Source organism: Medicago sativa, chromosome 2, assembly GCF_051527215.1.
Source record: "Medicago sativa cultivar Bolivia chromosome 2, Bolivia_mono, whole genome shotgun sequence".
Taxonomy (NCBI): Eukaryota; Viridiplantae; Streptophyta; class Magnoliopsida; order Fabales; family Fabaceae; genus Medicago; species Medicago sativa.
Genome location: NC_140750.1, coordinates 77,829,867 through 77,850,725, shown reverse-complemented (window position 1 = coordinate 77,850,725; position 20,859 = coordinate 77,829,867). Strand labels below are relative to the sequence as shown.

General features: G+C 34.0%; 3 protein-coding genes across 4 annotated transcripts; 2 read left to right on the top strand and 1 right to left on the bottom strand.

Annotated features, from left to right (window-relative positions):
- The first annotated feature begins 1,243 nt into the window (after positions 1-1,243).
- On the top strand, positions 1,244-3,253 carry LOC146951016 (ADP/ATP translocase, mitochondrial). The gene is made up of 3 exons (XM_085746987.1): positions 1,244-1,439; positions 1,557-1,928; positions 2,699-3,253. The coding sequence occupies exons 1-3, from the start codon at positions 1,305-1,307 to the stop codon at positions 2,993-2,995; spliced, it is 804 nt and encodes a 267-aa protein (XP_085603113.1). The 5' UTR covers positions 1,244-1,304; the 3' UTR covers positions 2,996-3,253.
- Positions 3,254-5,723: 2,470 nt separating this feature from the next.
- Positions 5,724-7,595, top strand: LOC146951015 (uncharacterized). Its single transcript, XM_085746982.1, has one exon. It carries the CDS (start codon positions 5,860-5,862, stop codon positions 7,435-7,437), a length of 1,578 nt encoding a protein of 525 aa, XP_085603108.1. The 5' UTR covers positions 5,724-5,859; the 3' UTR covers positions 7,438-7,595.
- Positions 7,596-7,892: 297 nt separating this feature from the next.
- Positions 7,893-19,930, bottom strand: LOC146951014 (xanthine dehydrogenase 1-like). 2 transcript variants are annotated; one of them, XM_085746981.1, is made up of 15 exons: positions 19,456-19,641; positions 18,554-18,653; positions 18,337-18,445; positions 16,932-18,197; positions 16,713-16,819; positions 15,520-15,762; positions 14,385-14,699; positions 13,662-13,901; positions 12,888-13,172; positions 12,555-12,776; positions 11,455-11,616; positions 10,219-10,353; positions 9,332-9,568; positions 8,581-8,754; positions 7,893-8,381 (listed from the first exon to the last, which is right to left on the bottom strand). In XM_085746981.1, the coding sequence occupies exons 5-15, from the start codon at positions 16,767-16,769 to the stop codon at positions 8,139-8,141; spliced, it is 2,313 nt and encodes a 770-aa protein (XP_085603107.1). In that variant the 5' UTR covers positions 16,770-16,819; positions 16,932-18,197; positions 18,337-18,445; positions 18,554-18,653; positions 19,456-19,641; the 3' UTR covers positions 7,893-8,138. The 2 variants fall into 2 exon arrangements, with proteins under 2 accessions (XP_085603107.1, XP_085603106.1); XM_085746980.1 differs by having other exon boundaries at positions 16,713-18,197; positions 19,456-19,930.
- Between the last annotated feature and the right edge of the window lie 929 nt (positions 19,931-20,859).

The window sequence follows — 20,859 nt, the reverse complement described above, 5'->3', positions numbered from 1 at the left end:
CATTGGAGATGGTCTAAGTAAACAAGATTGTGAGTTGTGGTCGGAATAGATTGCGTCGAGCCGAGCAATATACAACACTTAAATTTAGTTTATACTTTCTTCGTCCTAAATTAAGTGAGCAATTTGCTCATTTCACACTTATTAAGAAAATTGTATAAATGAAAGAGAGGTGAAAATGATTTTAAGTGTTCTTTTCAAGTATTGGTGCATTTACCATGATCATAAATGCAAAGTGGAGTATATTGAATTAGAAGTGATGAAAGTATTATTAATTAGAGTTATAACTGGAAGAAAAAAAGTAATTAATATTGCATTGAAAAGTGAAATGGGTCAGTTATTTTGGTACAATATTTTTTTACAAAAGGCTCACTTATTATGAGACGGAGGGGGTAGTTTATTAATATATGTTTACTAGATTGTTGACCCGTGCGTCGCACGAGTTTATTGTTAAGGGACTGACATACGAATAATAAAATGCAATATATAATTGGTAACAGTGAAAAAAAGAACAGGTGATAATCCATAGTAGACAAAAAAACACTTCATAAAATGTATAAAATCTGAAAAATATTATAATAGAAAATTCGGTAATCCTATCAATAATTCGGTAAAAGAAATATGAAAGTTTTAGTACATTGGCATGTAGTTTCATCACACATTACGAAATACGTCCTCATATACGACGTTAGACGTCACATTGGTATCTTCACATTCTGTTCCATAATTAATTCTTTTTGAGCGGTTGTTCCATAATTATTAATACAATTAAATTGATGATGATATTATTAGTTAAAAACAATGATCATCAGTAAAATAAATGACTACTTATTTAACAAAACAAAAGACCATCGAGTCCTGTTGCAGAATCATTTTTCCATTCCTCTATATGCAATCCGATCCAAGGAAAGGTGATGCTCACCTCAAAATTCATTCACAGTTGCACAACTTTGCTTGCAAAGAAAGAAATAATAAAAGTATGCATAGGAAATAAAGGCTAACAACAGAATAAGGTTTTGAACGAAATAAAATTCAGATTAAGTTCAAAAAACATGACATTACACGACACAGTCTGAATCCTTAGATATTAGACCAAGAAATTGCGACAAAACTAAATAGGAAGACTGCCAAAATTGGTGTAAACATCTCAAACTAAAAACAAAAAACGCAAAAAGGATATTCTAATTCTCAAAAAAATATGCATATCGATAAAATGCATGTTAAATTAGAATACAAGTTAAGTAGTGGTAAAATCAGCAGCAGCTCCTATTGAGCGCGTGAAGCTTCTGATTCAAAATCAAGATGAGATGATTAAGGCTGGTAGGCTCTCTGAGCCTTACAAGGGTATTGGAGATTGTTTTGGAAGAACAGTTAAAGATGAAGGATTTACTTCGCTTTGGAGAGGAAACACCGTCAATGTTATCCGTTACTTTCCAACACAGGTTTCCTTTCAAATTTTCAACTGCATTAATTATTTCTTTAGGCCAATGTCTAAATTACATTTTCGCTTTGTTGTGTGTTAATTAGGCCAAATGTCTAACATGATTAATCTATTACAGGCATTCAACTTTGCATTCAAAGACTACTTTAAGAAGCTATTTAACTTCAAGCAAGAGAGAGATGGATATTGGAAAGTCTTTGCAGGAAATATTGCATCTGGTGCTGCAGCAGGAGCTTCATCTTCCGTCTTTGTTTACTCGTTGGATTATGCTCGAACTCGCCTTGCAAGCGACGCCAAGTCCACGAAGAAAGGTGGAGAGAGGCAATTCAATGGCTTGATTGATGTCTACAAGAAGACATTGCAATCAGATGGTATTGCTGGTCTTTATCGCGGCTTCAATGTTTCAGTTGTTGGAATCATTGTGTACCGTGGTTTGTATTTTGGACTGTATGATTCTCTTAAGCCAGTGCTCTTGGTAGGAACGTTTCAGGTAAGAGTGAGGCATTTCATTACACTTCATTTTATGTTCATTATTATTACATAACATGTTCCTTAAAGATTGTCTTACTATGGATTTGGATCCTCTCATGTCAAAACCAATACGCAGAAAAAATGTGGGAGGTTTTTACCTTAAAGGATAAATAGAAGAGGATTTTGAAAAGAAAGAGAAAAAAGTTAGTTAAGGATGAAGATTTTGAACATGACGGAACATGAAAGAGAAAAACACATGAAAATTTCATATTCTGTTAAGTATGACTCATATTCACTCATAAGTGAGTAGGGGACGATGTTTTAAAATCCAAATCGGAAATTGAACTAGTGAAACCTCCTAATCATAGTTCAACTACAGTTAAACACTTGAATCAGATAACATATAAATCGATAGACAAGAAAAAATATATATTAAAAAGTAGAAAACCGGTTGAACAAACAAGACTTCAACCAGTTCAATCCGGTTCAATCAGAATGTGTTACAATTAGGATCAAACCAAACAGCGATCTGTCCAAATTTTTGTTTCGTCAAATTTTTAAAATATTGGTAGGGGCAGATTAAATCATGGTATTTTAACTTTGTACTGTACTATGTAACCTTATGAATTGCATAGCGGAAAAACTCCTCAAGCCACTCTACCGTCGAAAATGTTGACACAATTGGAGTATTGGACGAACTTTGTTATCAATCATTTTTGTGTGCATTTACTTATATGTTATTTATAACCAAAATTTGCTGCTCTAAAATATTATTTTACAAAATTTCAGGATAGTTTCCTAGCTAGCTTTGCCCTAGGATGGGCTGTTACAGTTGGTGCTAGTGTAGCATCTTATCCTTTAGACACTGTTCGTAGAAGAATGATGATGACATCAGGTGAAGCTGTAAAGTACAAGAGTTCTTTGGATGCTTTCTCACAAATTGTGAAAACTGAAGGTCCAAAATCTCTCTTCAAAGGTGCTGGTGCAAACATTCTTCGAGCAGTTGCTGGTGCTGGTGTGCTTGCAAGCTATGATAAACTTCAGGTGCTTATGTTGGGAAAGAAATATGGTTCTGGTGGAGCTTAATTATCAATCAACAAGAAACCTTATACAGCATAAGATGATGGTGAAAAAAACAACAAATCAGTTTAGACTGTTAAATTGATTATTTTTTTCTTTGGAGATAAATACTATTTTTTCAATGTACTCTATAGTTTGCTGAATATTTTTTGGATTTTTTCAGTTTGAGAGTGTGTACTACCAAATAAAAAAATAAAGAATGAAACTCGCATGATTGAACGGAATACATAAATTTTGATCAATAATAGAGAGCTTGTTTAAAAAGGTGTGTTAGATTATGATGGTTCCGTATAAAATGGACCCTTACAAATATTGGTTCATCATGGACCAATTTTTTGCACCATTTGATTAAATTTTCTACTAGATCTTATTATCTTCTGCTCATATCAAATCTAACCCAACTCTATCCCTTTCATTGTACCTTCTCTCTTCTCTCTCTCTTCCAACTATGGAATACAACAATAATCTTTTTTCTTGTTCATTTTTAACGAAAGCTCAATCCAAAAATAAAAAATTTGGGAGAAAAATGTTACAATTTCTGGTCATGAATAATTTTGGTATCTTGATCATCCATCTTATGAATCTCACTTTTGCTGGAATTTTGTCAATTTAAATTAACATTGATTTCTTTACGTAAACTTATAATTACTCGTTAAAAAAATGTAAACTTGTAAAAAACTTAAACGCTAGATAGCAAAACAGCAAGTTCAACAAATGAAATAATCAAAGAGTCAAATTTTTTTTTTTTAAAGGAAAAGAGTCAAATGTTTTGTTTTATAAAAAATCAGATGTAGAAAAAAAACTAAAAATCAATGGGGGAAGATGGAAAACTAATGCATTACTGTACATGCAAATGAAGCAAGACTCTTCATTTATGTACATAACCCGTTTCCAATATATTTTTTTTGGGTTTCCTAAAAAAAAAACAATTTATTTTTTTTGGGTGAAGCTGACTTTTCCATTTTGCTTTGTGGGTTAAGTTTTCTTGAGAGATTAAAATTGGTGGGAAGTAGAAAATTGTTCAAAGTATAGAAGAAAGCTAGTAAGCTTCACTAAGACTTTAGGAATTAATGGACAATCATCAATGAAAGAAACAAATTCAACTTTAGGCTTCACCTGAATGGATTTTCGACATAGTCCAAGGAAGAAGAAGAGAATGCAATGAGAGAGAGTAAATGAGTTGGATTTGATGTTGATGGACCATGATAAGATTTTGTGGATAGTCTAATCTAATGGTAGAAAAAATTGGTCCATCATGGACCAATACCTCAATGGGTTCAAGCTAAATGGCACCTTATATGATATGCTAGCATTATTTTTCTATCAATTGTTACAAATTTGCATAACATTGTTCACATAAGAGATGTGATTCCCACAAGGAGTTATCATACATTCCAATGACAATACCTACTTGTCTATGTACTATCTTTAAGTGTGCTTGGCACGTCATTTCAAATATCAAAGGGAAAAGCTTAATAGTATGACAATGCTAACTACGAAAAACAAAGAAATGACGAACAAATAGGAACCGTATGATGTGTAATAGATTGTAATTTATTTTGAAGGTATAATATCAATATGTTACATGGTTCGTGTGCCAGTGGTGCTTTGATTTCTCGCACCATACAGCAATCCTCAATATCAAAACCCTATCAAATGCTCCATCGGTATATTTTAATGAATAAATATGTTTTTGTTTCAATTAAATAACAATTTTGGTTTTGCTCTCTACACATTTTTCTTTGAAACTGTGAGGGTCAATCAATTTAATCTTTCAAATTTGGGAAATAGCAATTTCTTCTCTTAAAAATCAATTAATTTAGTCATTTTCCCAAAACTTGCACAATTTTAAATGTTTTTTTAAGGAAATTTTAAATGTTACATGCTTGTTTTGATGCGATATATATGTCTGTCTTTTATTGATTTTGATGGATGTTTACTCAAGAAATATTGTAATGGAGTGGCTAATTGATCAATATTCTTTAATTTATCGGACTAATTTGTTATTTTATAAATTTGAGTGCAAAATTGAACGACCCTCACAATTTAACTAAAAAACTAACACAAATTTCCATATTCTTGTGTATGTGATCATTCGAATGAGTAAATTATTAAATTGTTATGGTACATTTTTAGACAAAATAATCTCTCCGAGATGGCGTCTATGCAAAGATGTCAAAGATAAATTTAACGTTTAGCTCATACCATCTAACTAGAAAACTTGATAGAATGACTAAAATGACTTACGTGTTACAAATATTTGCCTATTCGTAAAATTTAGACTAAAATGACCTCGCAGTATAATTTGAATCAACAATTTGATCATTTACTTTTACTCTCTTTTGAATTAACCAAATCATTTAGCTAAGAACTAGAAAAAGATAGATAGATTAGAGAGACAACTTTGGCATTTGACTTTGTGATGTTTTATATAATTTAGATTTTCTCCATCATAATCACTGATTCTCTAAAAATAAATGAAAATAACCATAGTTGGCTTTTATGTGGTTTTTCCAAAATTCGATAGAATTTAACAAATGGTTATATTATATCCAGCCATGCTATTACCAACCCTCTTCCTTGACTTTGTTAATTTCTGTTTTATATTGTGAAACTAAAAGAATATGAACTCACTTAGTGGAGAACCAGTACTTTCAAGTCTTCAACTTGAAAATGCTTTCAAGAAAAAGAGTAATGGAGCAGCATACATATAATTTAAAATGTTAAACAAGATTGTTGATGCTTTCACAAATAGATGTTGTAGGCCATAATTGTAAAGAGGGTAACACTATATAAAGGGATGATGCATACTTTAATTTCCAAAGCAAGCACATTCCAAAGACAAGAGTAGCTGCACACATTGATAAAAGATGGGAACTCCACTCATCTATGCAATGGCATTTTGCCTAATTGCAATTAGTATTAGTATCAATGTTGCTGCTTATAAACCATATGAATCCCAGCCAGTCTACTACTCTCCACCACCTCTAAAACATGTAGAATATCCAGAGTCACAAAAAACCCCATATTATTATGCGAAACACCCACACCCCAATCACAAGTTAACTCCATTATATAAACACAAATCTCCACCACCTACGAAGCATGCAGAATATCCACAATCAAAATACACTCCACAGCATTCAAAACATTCACATCTCTATCCTAAATTAACTCCATTATATACTTACAAAACCTCACTACCTCCAAAGTATACAAAACATCCACAATCACAATACACCCCATATCATGCAAAACACTCACACTTCTACCCCAAATTAACTCCATTATATAAACACAAATCTCCACTACCTACAAAACATGTAGAATATCCACAATCAAAGTACATCCCAAAACATGCAAAACATTCACATCCCTATCCAAAATTAACTCCAATATATACATACAAATCCCCACCGCCTCCAAAGTATGCAAAATATCCACAATCACAATACACTCCACATCATGCAAAACACTCACACCTCTACCCCAAATTAACTCCATTATATAAATACAAATCCCCACCACCTCCGAAGTATGCAAAATATCCACAGTCACAATACACCCCACATCATGCAAAACACTCGCACCTCTACCCCAAATTAACTCCATTATATACATACAAATCTCCACCACCTCCAAAGCATGCAAAATATCCACAATCACAATACACCCCACATCATGCAAAACACTCACACCTCTACCCCAAATTAGCTCCATTATATACATACAAATCTCCACCACCGCCATCTCCTTCACCACCTCCACCTTATATTTATAAGTCACCACCACCTCCTTCTCCTTCACCTCCTCCGCCATATGTCTACAAATCTCCTCCACCTCCCTCTCCTTCACCACAACCTAAGTATGTCTACAAGTCTCCTCCTCCACCATCTGCATCACTACCCCTTTCTTACATCTACAAGTCCCCACCACCACCATCCCCATCACCACCTCCACCTTATATTTACAAGTCACCACCACCTCCTTCTCCTTCACCTCCTCCACCATATGTCTACAAATCTCCTCCACCTCCCTCTCCTTCACCACCGCCTCCATATGTCTACAAATCTCCTCCGCCACCATCTGCATCACTATCTCTTTCTTATGTCTACAAGTCTCCACCTCCTCCCTCTCCTTCACCTCCACCACCATATGTCTACAAGTCCCCACCACCACCTTCCCCCTCACCACCTCCTCCATATGTTTACAAGTCCCCACCACCGCCTTCCCCCTCACCACCTCCTCCATATGCGTACAAGTCTCCTCCCCCACCATCACCTTCACCGCCTCCTCCATACGTTTACAAGTCTCCACCTCCACCTTCTTCACCTCCTCCACCATATATTCATAAATCACCTTCCCCTTCTCGTCATGTTCGCAAGCATCCGGCTTATCACCTTCCCTACCTCTATAACTCTCCACCACCTCCTCCAAGAGTCTATTGATGCGGCTAAACCAACTTAATTTGTTTCAATATATATTATGCATTACATTATCACTATTTCATTTATATCAGGGTCTACATCAAAGAGCATTGCTATGAATGTAGCCCTATTGTATCATTTTGTTTCATTCTCAATTCAAAAGTTTGTTTTGTTCTAAACATTCTTCGTATTATATTACATATTGGAACTGTTGTTAAGTCTATTCTGCTCATTCGAAAGACTTTTTTTAATTAATAGAATTATTTTTTCCCATAAAAATTTAATCTAATCCAAACAATTCAAGTGGTTCCTTTCATGACTATAAAATAATATTTGCAGGCCTTAAGTTTAAATATAAAATTTATAATGGTAATCTAATCAAGCAATGCTTAAGGTTCATATTCACACATGACAAATCCATTATGCGACAGTTAGTATAAACATGCATTTTTATGGCAGTGGTTACGGAAATGAAATATAGAAATCAAACAGATAATATTACCAGATGAAAGTGTAAGTTCTATTGCTTCGGTGCAGCGCTGCAGTTGCCACATCATGTCTAGGTGTGAGATTTTGGACATTCTCTAGAATTGAGTCCATTATTGGTGCTCTCACGCCCCTATATAACTTATTTTCTATCAAGTGTATGTACATATGATGCTCTCTTTGTAGATTTCACATGTTGATATAGCAAGGAACTTAATAAATGAATAAATATAGTATCAAACACTAAGTTTGGGATGGAAATCTGAGTTAAGAAAAGATGATGTAAATTCGTCTAAACAAGCCATCCGAATTCTCTCAGGAGTTGCTGGACTATCAAGAGGAAACCAGTCGGTGCACCCCGTTTCAACTCTTGCAGCTCTGATGGCATCCTTGATGGCAAAGAATGCAGCTGATGCTAGGAAAAACGGAGGCTCACCAACTGCTTTAGACGAATGGATTGCCTTTACATTTGGATGACCCTGCAAGTTAGATTACACAACAAAAGAAAGTTAATATGTAGCTGCTATCTTCAAGTTCAGTATGCATCACAGATAGCCAAATAACCAAAATGTGAGTCGGATACTATTATGCCTTGGATTACACCTATGACTCCACTGTCTCATCAGGTGACATAGCTCAAGAAAAGAACTGAAACATGTTCAGGGTTCAGGAACATACCTTCAAAAGCGAGACATTAAATTTCAAGGGAACATCATTTATAGAAGGAATTTTATAAGCTCCAGGTCCACAAGTGTTAAGCCACCCAGAGGGGATCCATTTATGTGCTCTATCTCCCCATTTAAGCTCTTCTAAAGCAACCCAACCCAAACCTTGAATAAAAGCTCCTTCGATCTGTGAACATATTTAGCAATAAATTAAATATGAATGTATCATGCACAAATATATTAAAAAACTATTTCCAAAAATGGGGAGGAAAAATAAAGGTAGGAAGTTGTAATTCAGAGGATATTTTTGAGAGTTTTAAATATTCTACAACCAGAAAAACATCTTTCATCTTTTACAGAAAAAGTTCATATAACGAGAATCCAGAACCAAACATCCCACATTCAGCAATAAAGAATTCCAGGAGAACAGCTTTTGAATATTTTTACAATTCTCTCAAAGTGAAGATAATTTCATACAAACAAACATTATGTTATCCTGATCAAATAAAGTCTTACAATCAATTATAAAGTCAACACAGGCAATTTGTTGAAAAAACGATTAACACAAATATAAAATTATTGACGAAAGCTAAAATTTATTCACTATATAAAATATAAGTAAACTATTTTTTGTTTTTTTCATTCAAAATCCTCATTTTGATTAGTGAAATTCCTATCCTCTCTTGATTCTCCATCTTTAATAAATTCCTTCCTTATTCGGAAATCAATAAAAAGAATAATGTACAATTGTAAAAGAAAAGCACCTGGCCAACATCAATCGCTGGGTTCAGAGAATAACCAAGATCTAAAATTATGTTTGCCGCCCTAGTGTGAAAATCTCCAGTCAAGGTGTCAATTTCAACCTCGGCAAATGCAGCCCCGTAAGTGAAATAGCTAAAAGGACTTCCTTTACCCGTGATCCAATCAAAATTAATATCAGGTGTGATATAAAATCCATGGGCAGAAAGGTCTATTCTCTCCATATAGCATGCATTAACTAGCTGAAAACAACAAAAGCATAACCAAACATGTTCAGTAGTTTTCAAACACAGGGCACTTCATAACAGCAGATACAATCACAAAAGCTACCTGTAATTAGAACTTGTTGACAAACCTATACAACATATACCTTTTGTAGGGATACCCCACTTCAGAGGGGAAAATAAGGAGTTAACCGCTAACTGGAAAATCAATGGTCAAAGTTTAAACAACAATGTAATTTGTTATACATGTACACGGCTGTAATTCCTCGTTTTCACCTTTAAAGTGAATTTGGAGAATCCAAATCCTATCAATAAGATTCTGATATAGTACATGTAATTTCTTACACAAGCCTTGAACTACTGTAATCGTATGTATTTTTTTATTCTTAATGAAACCGAATATATTCATACGAAAAATATATATTTTTTGAACAAATCAAATAGGAAAAATATATATAATATCTAGTAAATGTTATTTTCGAAGAACTTCGAATATTCTCAATACTTTCTTGATTTCCTCTCAACTTGCCAACTCTCAGCATGTGTATAAAATTTATAATAAAAAAAGAAACTTCAGTGGTACAATTAATTAATTTGGTTTTCTAGTCATTTATTATGAGAGGATCACTTCATAGACTGAGAAACAAAAACTGCAAATACAAGCATACCTCAGCAAACGAGTTGAAGTTATGTCGAGAAGTAATAGGTTCCATGCGTGCCTTTATTTGCTCACATGCATCTAAAACTGCCGCTCCATACATATCAGAACTTGCAGAAGCTGCTGTTGGAGAAGAATTAGGAACCTAATTACAGCAAGCACGAAGAAATGAAAACAACTTAGCATCGGAAAGAATAGGCACAGATCCAATAAAGAGGAAAGGGACGAAAAAGAAAAGGGTAATCCGGTAAAACAGAGAAGCACTGCATGATACTATATCCCAATTTCAAAATATAATCAGCAAGGTTGCAAAAAACCAACTATCATTTTTATCTTGTCTTGGAAGCTTTAGTTATTTTATGAAATTACTTTGGAGATTCGTTGAAGTTTTATATGAAAAGATATTATGCCTGTGTTGCTTTTCTATTAAAATAACAATGGGAAGGAGAGAAGGAAATAATATATTACCACCATTTACCTGATATTATTGGCAGACTCTAATTTCCAAAAAAAAAAATAACACAACACACACACACACACACACTGTGTTTCAACCATGTTGTAAGGAAATCTTGTGTATATCATTTGTCATAGACATTAAGCCCCGTTTGGATACAAAACTTATTTAAGTTCTTATAGCATAATAGTTTATACTCTATAACATGAGAGCTTATGTCGTAAGTGTTTCATTGAGTAAACTAATTGTGTTTTGATATGTACATTGAAAAGTACTTACAAAAATTGAAGCGTTTAGATGTGTTACTACTAATACTAATAAGATGTTATAATTTTTTAAAATTAAATGATTGAAGAGTCAAACCATAACTAAAATTATACTAATAATTTATAAAATACCATAATATATCACGACATTATTTTAAAAATTTACCAATCTCCACAATGCAAAATTATTATTTAGACATTAAATTTTAAAAATCAAACTAGTGTCGTATATATTATAATAATCTAATATACAAGTGTATTCAAAATGAAATAATTAAGTGACGATTTTTTTTACAATAATAATTAAGTGAAGACTAATACATGTGTTTGTAAATATATCATATATGTATGTCACATGCTTATGTCAGTAGATAAGCACAAGTAAGCAAACAATAAGCCAATTCAAATGGACCCTAAATAGATTAAACCCTATTAAAATTTATGAATGTTTATGAAGAGAAGAGAGCCGTTCGTACATAATTTTCACAAGTTCTTGATATCTTTTAAAAGAGTAACTTAATACCTTGTCAGTACTTGTTTCTGATATAAACACAGAACTAAGGGGGATATTGAAAGCTGATGCTGCGATCTGAGCAACTTTCGTATGTAAACCTTGCCCCATTTCCACACCCCCATGGGTAACTAAGACAGTTCCATCTGTATAAACATTAACCAGAGCACCTGCCTACAGTTGTTGAGAAAATATGCAAGCATGATGTTATCTCTATTCTAATAATGCAATTATTTCATAACTAAGAAAATAGGAATATGAAACAGAAATGAAATCTTCAATGAAAAGCACCTCAAAAATATCAAGCACAATTAGGAAGTAATGTCGATCAATACCGTGAAAATATCAACCACTCAAATGAATTTTTGAAACAATAGACTATATATGTGGCATTTAACCCATCAAGCTCTTTCAATTTTTTTATTTACAAGTTATTTCTTGCTTTCCATTCTATGTTGTTTTAACACAGATTTTATTGTATTTAGTCACATTACTAGCATCGTGGGGTTTTTATTAACGGTTGAGCTTAGTAATATACAACTAATCTAGCATATAAAACCCTTACTCTTAAGATGATAGACTCAGCCGCATATGTTATAATTTAAAATTTGAAGTGATGTATAACCCGCAACCCACATTTTCTGCTTCATACTACAAATTCCCTACCCTTGATCACAATTCTTAATCTTTGTTTACTTTCTTAGCATCAAGAGAGGTTTAATAAAGTTTATTGGTGCTTAGAGGAATAATAAACTTGAATCCTTCACTAAATGGTAATGTGTTAGCCTATTTAACAGGTAAAGTGCTCAAGAGTTCAAATGAAATGCTTTTCCTGGGAAAGCTTAATCACCAATAGTATACAAGTGAACACGGAAAAGTTTTAAAATTCAAATAAAAAAAATTGAAACCAAATTAGGAGACATCTTTAACAGATAAATAACCTCTGAACCTATCCCTTGCAGAAGCTATCCAATCTTATGCCAGAAAATTGTTTCCACAACAACATATAAAACAAACTTGACAAGCTTCCTTCTAATCATCCATGAATTTCCTAGAATTTCATGTAAGATCACTTCTTCTTTTTTCAAAACATGATGGAAGTCAGAATTTACCTGGTTCATAAACTTCGTTGTAAAGGATATACCAAACTTAGTAGGAACCATAGCAATGCCACGCTTCCTCCAGCGGTTGTGAGCATTGAATTTGTCAACTTCTTCGCGTGTCTTCACAAAGTCACAGGATAACTTCAGTTCATTCCATAGCTGGGTTAGAGGGCAGTGCTCAAGTATCTGGCCATAATGCAAAATGGATCCTTCACCTTGAAAATTAATTTCCTGAAAGGAAACTTAGTTTAGGAAGATTCACAAGAAAATCCAACATCAAGTAGGATGACAGTACAATTTCATAACTCCAAATTGACAATAATCCAAAATTTTATATCTTACCTTTATCACTTCTGGGCTCATATCGAGTTCCACAGCAATCCTCTGAATCCAGTTTTCAGTAATAAGCATGCCTTGAGGGCCACCAAATCCACGAAAAGCGGTATTGCTAGGAAAATTAGTGAAGCAAACCCTTCCCATTATCCTCACATTTGGTATTTCATACACATTATCTGAATGAAACATAGCACGTTCAAGGATAGCAAGTGACAAATCCAGTGAATTTCCAGCGTTGTTATAAATTTCAAGATCCAGTGCAAGCACCTTCCCTTCATTTGTAAATCCAACCTGAATCAAATAATACCTCTAATTAATTACCCAACCACATCAAAAATGAAGAAACCAATGCTAATACTGCACCCGAAGTCTCAAACAATGGACAGAAACATTGGGATGAAAGAAACCAAGGGTGAGAGAAACAAAACAAGGCTGACCGTTTCTCCTGTGTCAAATTCTTTTTTTTACAGCATTTCAATACTAAATAGTGGGATAAATCTTGGTTGTTGTTGTAAGAAAGCAAAACAAGGGCCAATGGGCATCAAAATGAGAAAAAGTAGGGTGCTCAACAGTATATTATATGCCACCATTTCAAGCATCACTCAGAAATATCAAGATATTGTCAAATTCGTATATTTCTGGCACAAACAGAATGAATCAGTAGCTCTTAGACCTAGATGACATTTAAATGAAAATAATTCACAGGATTTAGTTTTACACTAAATATTGATGTGGGATGAAATAGACAAATAAAATCTATTTATGTAAAGAAAGAAATACCTTATACTTCCCTAAAAAACTATGGCGTTGCCCAGTTATCATCATGTCTACATCTCGATCCAGTATGATTTTCACTGGTCTATTTAACAGATATGCTGGAACTGAAACTGCAGCAGCAATAAAAGCTGATCTTGTCTCCTTTCCCCCAAATCCACCACCAATTCGCTTTGTTTTGCAAACTACCTTTGACATGGGAAGACCAAGAACATGAGAAACATATTTCTGGTGCTTCTGAGGGGCCTGCAATAACACAATGGTATTATCACAATGCAGTTATTTCTTCCAAGCCAGAACATGTCAAGTTGTTTAGTTTGAGAATCCTTTTCAATGGAATTGTCATCATAAAATACAATTTGAAATGTCCCTATTACCACCACCTTATAAGATGGTTTTTTCAAAGGAAAATTCCATTTCCACTTAGGGTTGGACAGCATAAAAAAACATAGTAGCAAAGAAATATTAACTATGCCAAAGACAAAGCTGGCATAATGGTTCTGTAACATTGTCCATTGTTATTTGTTAATTCTTGAACATCGTTATACTGATCTGCAGTTCTTGACACTTAATTATACAAAAACAAATAAGTGGTTGAGTAATACTTGGCTGAAATTTCCATAATGCAATCGATACAATGAAACAAGCAAAAGATTTCAGAAACTGCAATTTCCAAAAGATACATAAAATATAAATTGTAGGCATTCACTACAAAATTGTGTAACTTACTTGAGTAGATGATATCATATGAACTTCGTTTCCACCATCCACTGTCCATACCAAACTGCCATGTGGCTCCAGATAAAAGTGTTCCTGACCTCCTATCTGAACTTCCCCCTCAATTATTCTGTCACACTTGCCAGACTGAAAACAGTGATCAACATCACCTTTTCTCATGTGCTTTTCTGTGTTGGGATGAAAACTTCTAGCATTGATGGCGTCCTGTATTGACAAGATAGCAGGGAGCTCTTCATACTCAATGTGAACTTTTCTTGCTGCTGTCTTTGCATTTTCATGAGTATCAGCCACAACAACCCCTATTACCTGGAAAATACATGTAAAACCAATCAACTAATAATGGCAAAAGGCATGCAAGACTATATATTCCACAATAATTCATAACCAACACTTTATAGGTCATCCACCAAATTCAACTTCAAGATTTGTTCATAAATATGCCGAAAGTGAAAGATAGTTGATAGTACAAGGCTAAGTGGGCATTCAGAGTGATTGAGAACAGGTACACGCGGTGAATTGGGAAAATCATCATGATACTATATGAGATCTGGAACTACAATTTATTGTATTATGAGTTGATAAGATCGTTGTAGAATATTCTAGAGGCTCCAACTCGGTTCAGCAACCCGATTTTATTACAGTATGCTTGTGTGAAAAAAATTGCAGGCAAGGATTACAGGGTACAATAGAGAATAATGAAAAGTGTGAGAATAAAAGTCAATGCATGAAGAGACGTGAGTCTTGAATAAGGAGAAGTAGAACATACTAGTCTTCTTTACATATGCGAATTATAAAACTGTAATACGTAGATCGTAAAGTGTTGTATACCAAAATAATACAAGTCTCCTCACTAGCTATAGTATGCACTACAAGTCTAATTCATGCATGTGCACAATATATATTTACATCTAATGCATTGCATATCATAATTTTCTTCTGTTTTGCAAGTGACTTTGAAGATCTTCATTTCATAACATGACACCGTCAGTTAAGAACGGGCACAAACTGCAAATGCCACACAAAGGAAGCAGGACAACTCCATTCCCTTTAAGCTCAAAATTATATAAAAAAAAATTAAAAAAAAAAAACAGATCATAACTGAGAGAATATTCAGTAAGCTGGATACCTGACCCACGCAGGTGACATATTCTACGGCAAAAAGCTCCTCATCAGCAACAACTGCTCCAATCATATTATCACCTGGTATATCTTTGGCTAGAAACAAGCCCACAAATCCAGGTGAAGACCTGGCCACTGAATCATCAATTGAAAGTATTCGGGCATGGGGTTTTCTACTCAAAACTAAGGCAGCATGCAAGCCATTTGGAGGCATTGGTGTGTCATCAGCATATAATGCTTCTCCTGTAACCTGAACGTAAGTTTTAAGAATCATGAAGCCAACATTTTACTAAATAGAGAAAGACATAATTTTCTAAAGAGACAATGCAAGCCAAACATAACAGAAAGATAGAGAATAACAATTAAAAACATTGTAGAGAGAAAGAGGAGGTAACAAAGGATGCAAGCAATCAATATATACAACAAGAAACAAATCTACGAAAGACTCAATTAATATATCATGTGTTCCTTCTGAACATTGGCTAGTAAATGTACTAGTTAAGAGTTAAGACCTTTTGCACGGAGCGATTTTATCAGCTTCTTGCAAGCCGGGAATGTTGAACATCCATTCACCAGCTTGAGATGGTATGTTGTAAATATGTAAATAACACTATTTTAGGATAGAGTATTTCACTCTTTCCTTTTTCTATTTTCTGAAAGCATCTTTAGGATAGCCTATAATTATTAGGATATTTCATTTCCTGTTGCTTGATTATCGTGTGTCTAAATAACAGTCTTTATGCTTGTACTCAAATATAATCAAATAATATTCACATTTCATTCTCTCTCTCTAGTCTTAATAAAAAACATGTATGTCTGTTATTGAATGACCCTCAAAGGCATCAATGTCAGTAACATGCCTTGATGCAAGAATGTTATTAGGAAAAAGCAGATATAGCCAACATTGAGGACTTGAGGTTAAAATTTTCGTTTCATTAGTGGGAACAATAGACAATACAGGATTCATTGGGATGCATCTCATGTTTAACATCTGACTTTTTACAGTTAGAAATTCCGCAACAGAGATAAGTATAATGATCTAGTCCTTCACAATGTCATATTTTTTAAAGTTAAACAACAAGAGAAGCAGTAGAAAAGAAGATACAAGCATGCTTGAGTGCGTAGAACACTAACAAATCTATAGATGAATGCATAATTGTTAAATTTGCGACATGAGTTTACATTATAAGCTCAACGAACCTGAAGTCTTGAAGATTGATGAACCTCGGGAGAACCAACAGATGTCCCGTGCTTCATAATTTCATAGTCCTGAGACCCTGTAGCTGGTGGCCGGTGGACCGAGTGCACTGCAGATAGATGGGATATTGGTATAGACTCTTTGATGCCATCCATTTGATGAGACACCCATAGAAAAAATTTAAAAAAGAAACTCAGAGTCAAAGATTTCCGGAACTCTACCATTCCACCAGGAGCATCTTCCTTAAGTATTATATCCTTTTGCAGAATTTTCAATGCATTTTGCAACATGACTTGGTCCCAAATCTTTCCATTGAGAAATTCCTTAGTTTTTATGGCAGAAAGTGAACATGGTGCTACCCCACCATAAACAAGTGATGCATCAGCAACAACCCAGTTTTCGCTGTGTTCCTTAAGATGAACACGAATACCCGCATTTACAATTGCAATATCATCATCCCTTCTATGGGACTGTTTAAATTCTTTTACAAACTCAAAGGTCCTATTCCATGGCAAGAATACTGACAGAAGAATTTCATCAGATGCCAAATCCACCTTGCGATAACCCAGGAAGAAATTTTCTGCTAGTACTGTCTTGATGTTCCCTTTTGTGTCAATAATTCGAAACTTTGCTCTGGCTGCCATCCAGAGAGGATTCAAGTCTGATATTGGGCTGGCAGTACATATATTTCCACCAATTGATGAAACGTTTCTTATCTGTGATCCAGCAAACCATTTTAGTTGCTCAATAAAGGCTTTACAAGATGAAGTTTCATGAGCAGCTCGCTCAGTCACAACCTTCCTGAAAAAATTCAAGAGAATGGATAATCTCACTGCAGCACCTATCTCTATGCCATCATCCGTTGCTTCCAAAACGTTTAGTTCTGGCACATGCATTACAGAAACCAGAACTTGATATTGTATTCTCTTCAATCTCATCTCAATTCCTACCTCAGTATTACCAACTAACAACTTCGCATCAGGATATTTGGCTTTTAAATCCAATACGTTGTTAAGTGTTAAAGGCCGATACCACATTAGCCCTCCAAATCCAGTCAAATTTAAGAAGGTTGGTTTCCTTAACAACAGCTCAGGAGGAAAAATGAGCTCCTTTTCTGTATATTTGGTCCCGTCTACTTCATTATAGGAAGTAGGTTTATGTCTATCAACACTTTCTACACACTTATCATTTACACTGTCTAAGTTGCATGAACAGGGTTTCCCGGTTGATGGGCAAACAGACTGGCCTTCTTGAAGGCTCATTGAAGAAACGCCAGTATATAACATGTTATTAGTTTTGGCAAAGACCCGGAATGCATCCAGTATTGCTCTGTAACCCGTGCATCGGCATAAATTTCCAGCAAGGCATTCTTCAATTTGTTCTTCACTAGGCGGTGTTTGACTTGACCGCAATAACGCATACATGGACATGACAAAACCAGGTGTACAAAATCCACATTGTGAACCGTGAGTACGAGCCAGAGATTCCTGGAAAGGATGTCACACTAATAAGTACAAAGTATTGATGGATAAATATCAATTCAAAATAACACAAAAGATAATAACCAAAGCCAATAAATAATAGAGTACATCATAAACAATAATAAAGTACATCATAAACAATCACCTGGATAGGGTGCAATCCAAGCCTGCAGCTTCCAAGTCCCTCGACTGTAATCACATGCATCCCTTCAACAGAATACAGAGGTGCTAAGCAAGCATTGATAGCATAGTGTCTGAAAGAATATTTTCAAACTAAAATCGTAAGCCTTCTTATGTTAGGATACAAGAACGAAACATTTCCAAAGTAGTAGGAGCGCACAGTATGAGAAAGAAAAACTCACAAGGTTTTCCTCAAATTGGTATCATAATGAGAAACCATAACAGTACAAGCTCCACAACCACCTTCACCGCAGCCTAGTTTAGTCCCTGTCAGACCTATATCTTTTATACCAAAGAGAGTGGAAAACTATAATCAGTTTAGCTTCACAAAGGAAAACATTTAAATTGACAAACCAAAATTAAGTACATATGAAAAAACAAAATTTCAATTTAATCATGAAGTGCTTATGTAGGGTTCGTGATCAACCAAACCACAACTCAAATTAGTTCAAGACTCAGCATCGACAATTAACTTGCTGAAATTGGTTCATGAACCAAATGACTTTAACTTAAGCTAAAAATTGGTCTTACTAAGCACTTACGGCATAAGTGCTAATGTATCAATTATTTCTATAACAATATAAAATAATGATAATTTGTCGTCTTACTAACTATGAACTGTTTTAATTAGCTAGCTTATAAAAATAAGCTGAAAATAGCTTATGGACATAGTCCTGTTTGGATAAACAACTAACTTTGCAGCTCATATCACAAGCGCTTATCATATAATTGCTTATAAATATGCTATTTCTATTACACACAATAAAATAAAGCAAAATTGTTTCCGCATAAGCCATAAGCTATTTTCATAAACTATCTTGAACTTATGGAAAAATGTTGAAATCAACATATGAACGTGTAATAAGTTCTCCTAAACAGTCTCACAAGTGGTTATATCAGATAAACTCGTATAAGTCAATTCAGACGGACTAATTATAAGTTGTTTTTATAAGCTCTCCCAAACGTTCTCACAAGTAGTAAGTGTCGTAAGTGCTTGTATTATTAGTAGATAATCTCAAATACGTTAAGTCAAACACCTTAAATAAATAAGCAGAAAATTGAGTATAATAATAATAATATATACCTCTGAGATATTCAAGTAGAGTGAAATGAGCTAAGTCATGAGGCAAAACTCTACGAATTCCGTTAACGTATAATATTGGAGAATCGTTCTTCAAATCGCGCTCAACCGAATCCATCTTCTTCAATGATCCCATTTTTTCAGAGAACGCAAATTCAATTCAACGAAACAAAACCTTCTATTATTACAAAAAAGAATTATTGTGATTTGTGGGGATAAAGTTTCTTTTTTTAGAGTAATGAATTAGTTACGATATTTTCCGATGAAGACGAAACAAGCCAACTAGGAAAGAATCTTGAAACTCCTACTTTATTTAATCCAACTCTCTAGTCAGAGCTGTCTCAAACTCATCTATTCGATCTCAAAGATATCATAAACTAATACTTCACGTGAAAATCATTTTATATATATACTCAAATCCAATCATAACTCTTTAAATAAAGGGCGGTTGGTTAGTTATGTGTAACCAAAAAAAAGTGACTAGATTAAAAGGCCGTTAGTACTACATAAGAACAGTAAAGACATCCATTTTTAGTATTTAAATGGATATCTCATGTATACATATCACTTACGGGTCTTGTTAATCAATGCCCCGGGACTGGTTAAGAAAACAAATATAATAATATTTATTTTGAAAGCTGTGTAATCAATGCATTAAAGATTAAAAAGTGTCTTTTTTGACTTTCACTTTCTTCTTTTAGTTTCCTTAACCAATGCCCCGGGGCACTCGTTAACATTTTTCATCACTTATTTATAATTTTTTAATAATAATACCTAATAAAAACTCAATCCTCCAACCTATTAATAATAATACCTAATAAAAACTCAATCCTCCAACCTAGCATCTCACACAATTTTTTTAAATGGGACACACTGATCAACTATCAACAATTTTATATCATTACATATCAAATTTTTAATATTAAAAATGTGTGGGTCCCACTTTTTTTAAATGGGACACACTAATCAACTATCAACAATTTTATATCATTACATATCAAATTTTTAATATTAAAAATGTGTGGATCCCACTTAAGAATGGGGTCTTAAGTGAGACTCGGGTCTTGTAAGACCCCAACAAAGTTCATCCTCAATTGAGGTACCGGATCTCAAAAGGTTAAGACTCTCCCATTGGAGATGGTCTAAGTAAACAAGATTGTGAGTTGGGGTCGGAATAGATTGCGTCGAGCCGAGCAATATACAACACTTAAATTTAGTTTATACTTTCTTCGTCCTAAATTAAGTGAGCAATTTGCTCATTTCACACTTATTAAGAAAATTGTATAAATGAAAGAGAGGTGAAAATGATTTTAAGTGTTCTTTTCAAGTATTGGTGCATTTACCATGATCATAAATGCAAAGTGGAATATATTGAATTAGAAGTGATGAAAGTATTATTAATTAGAG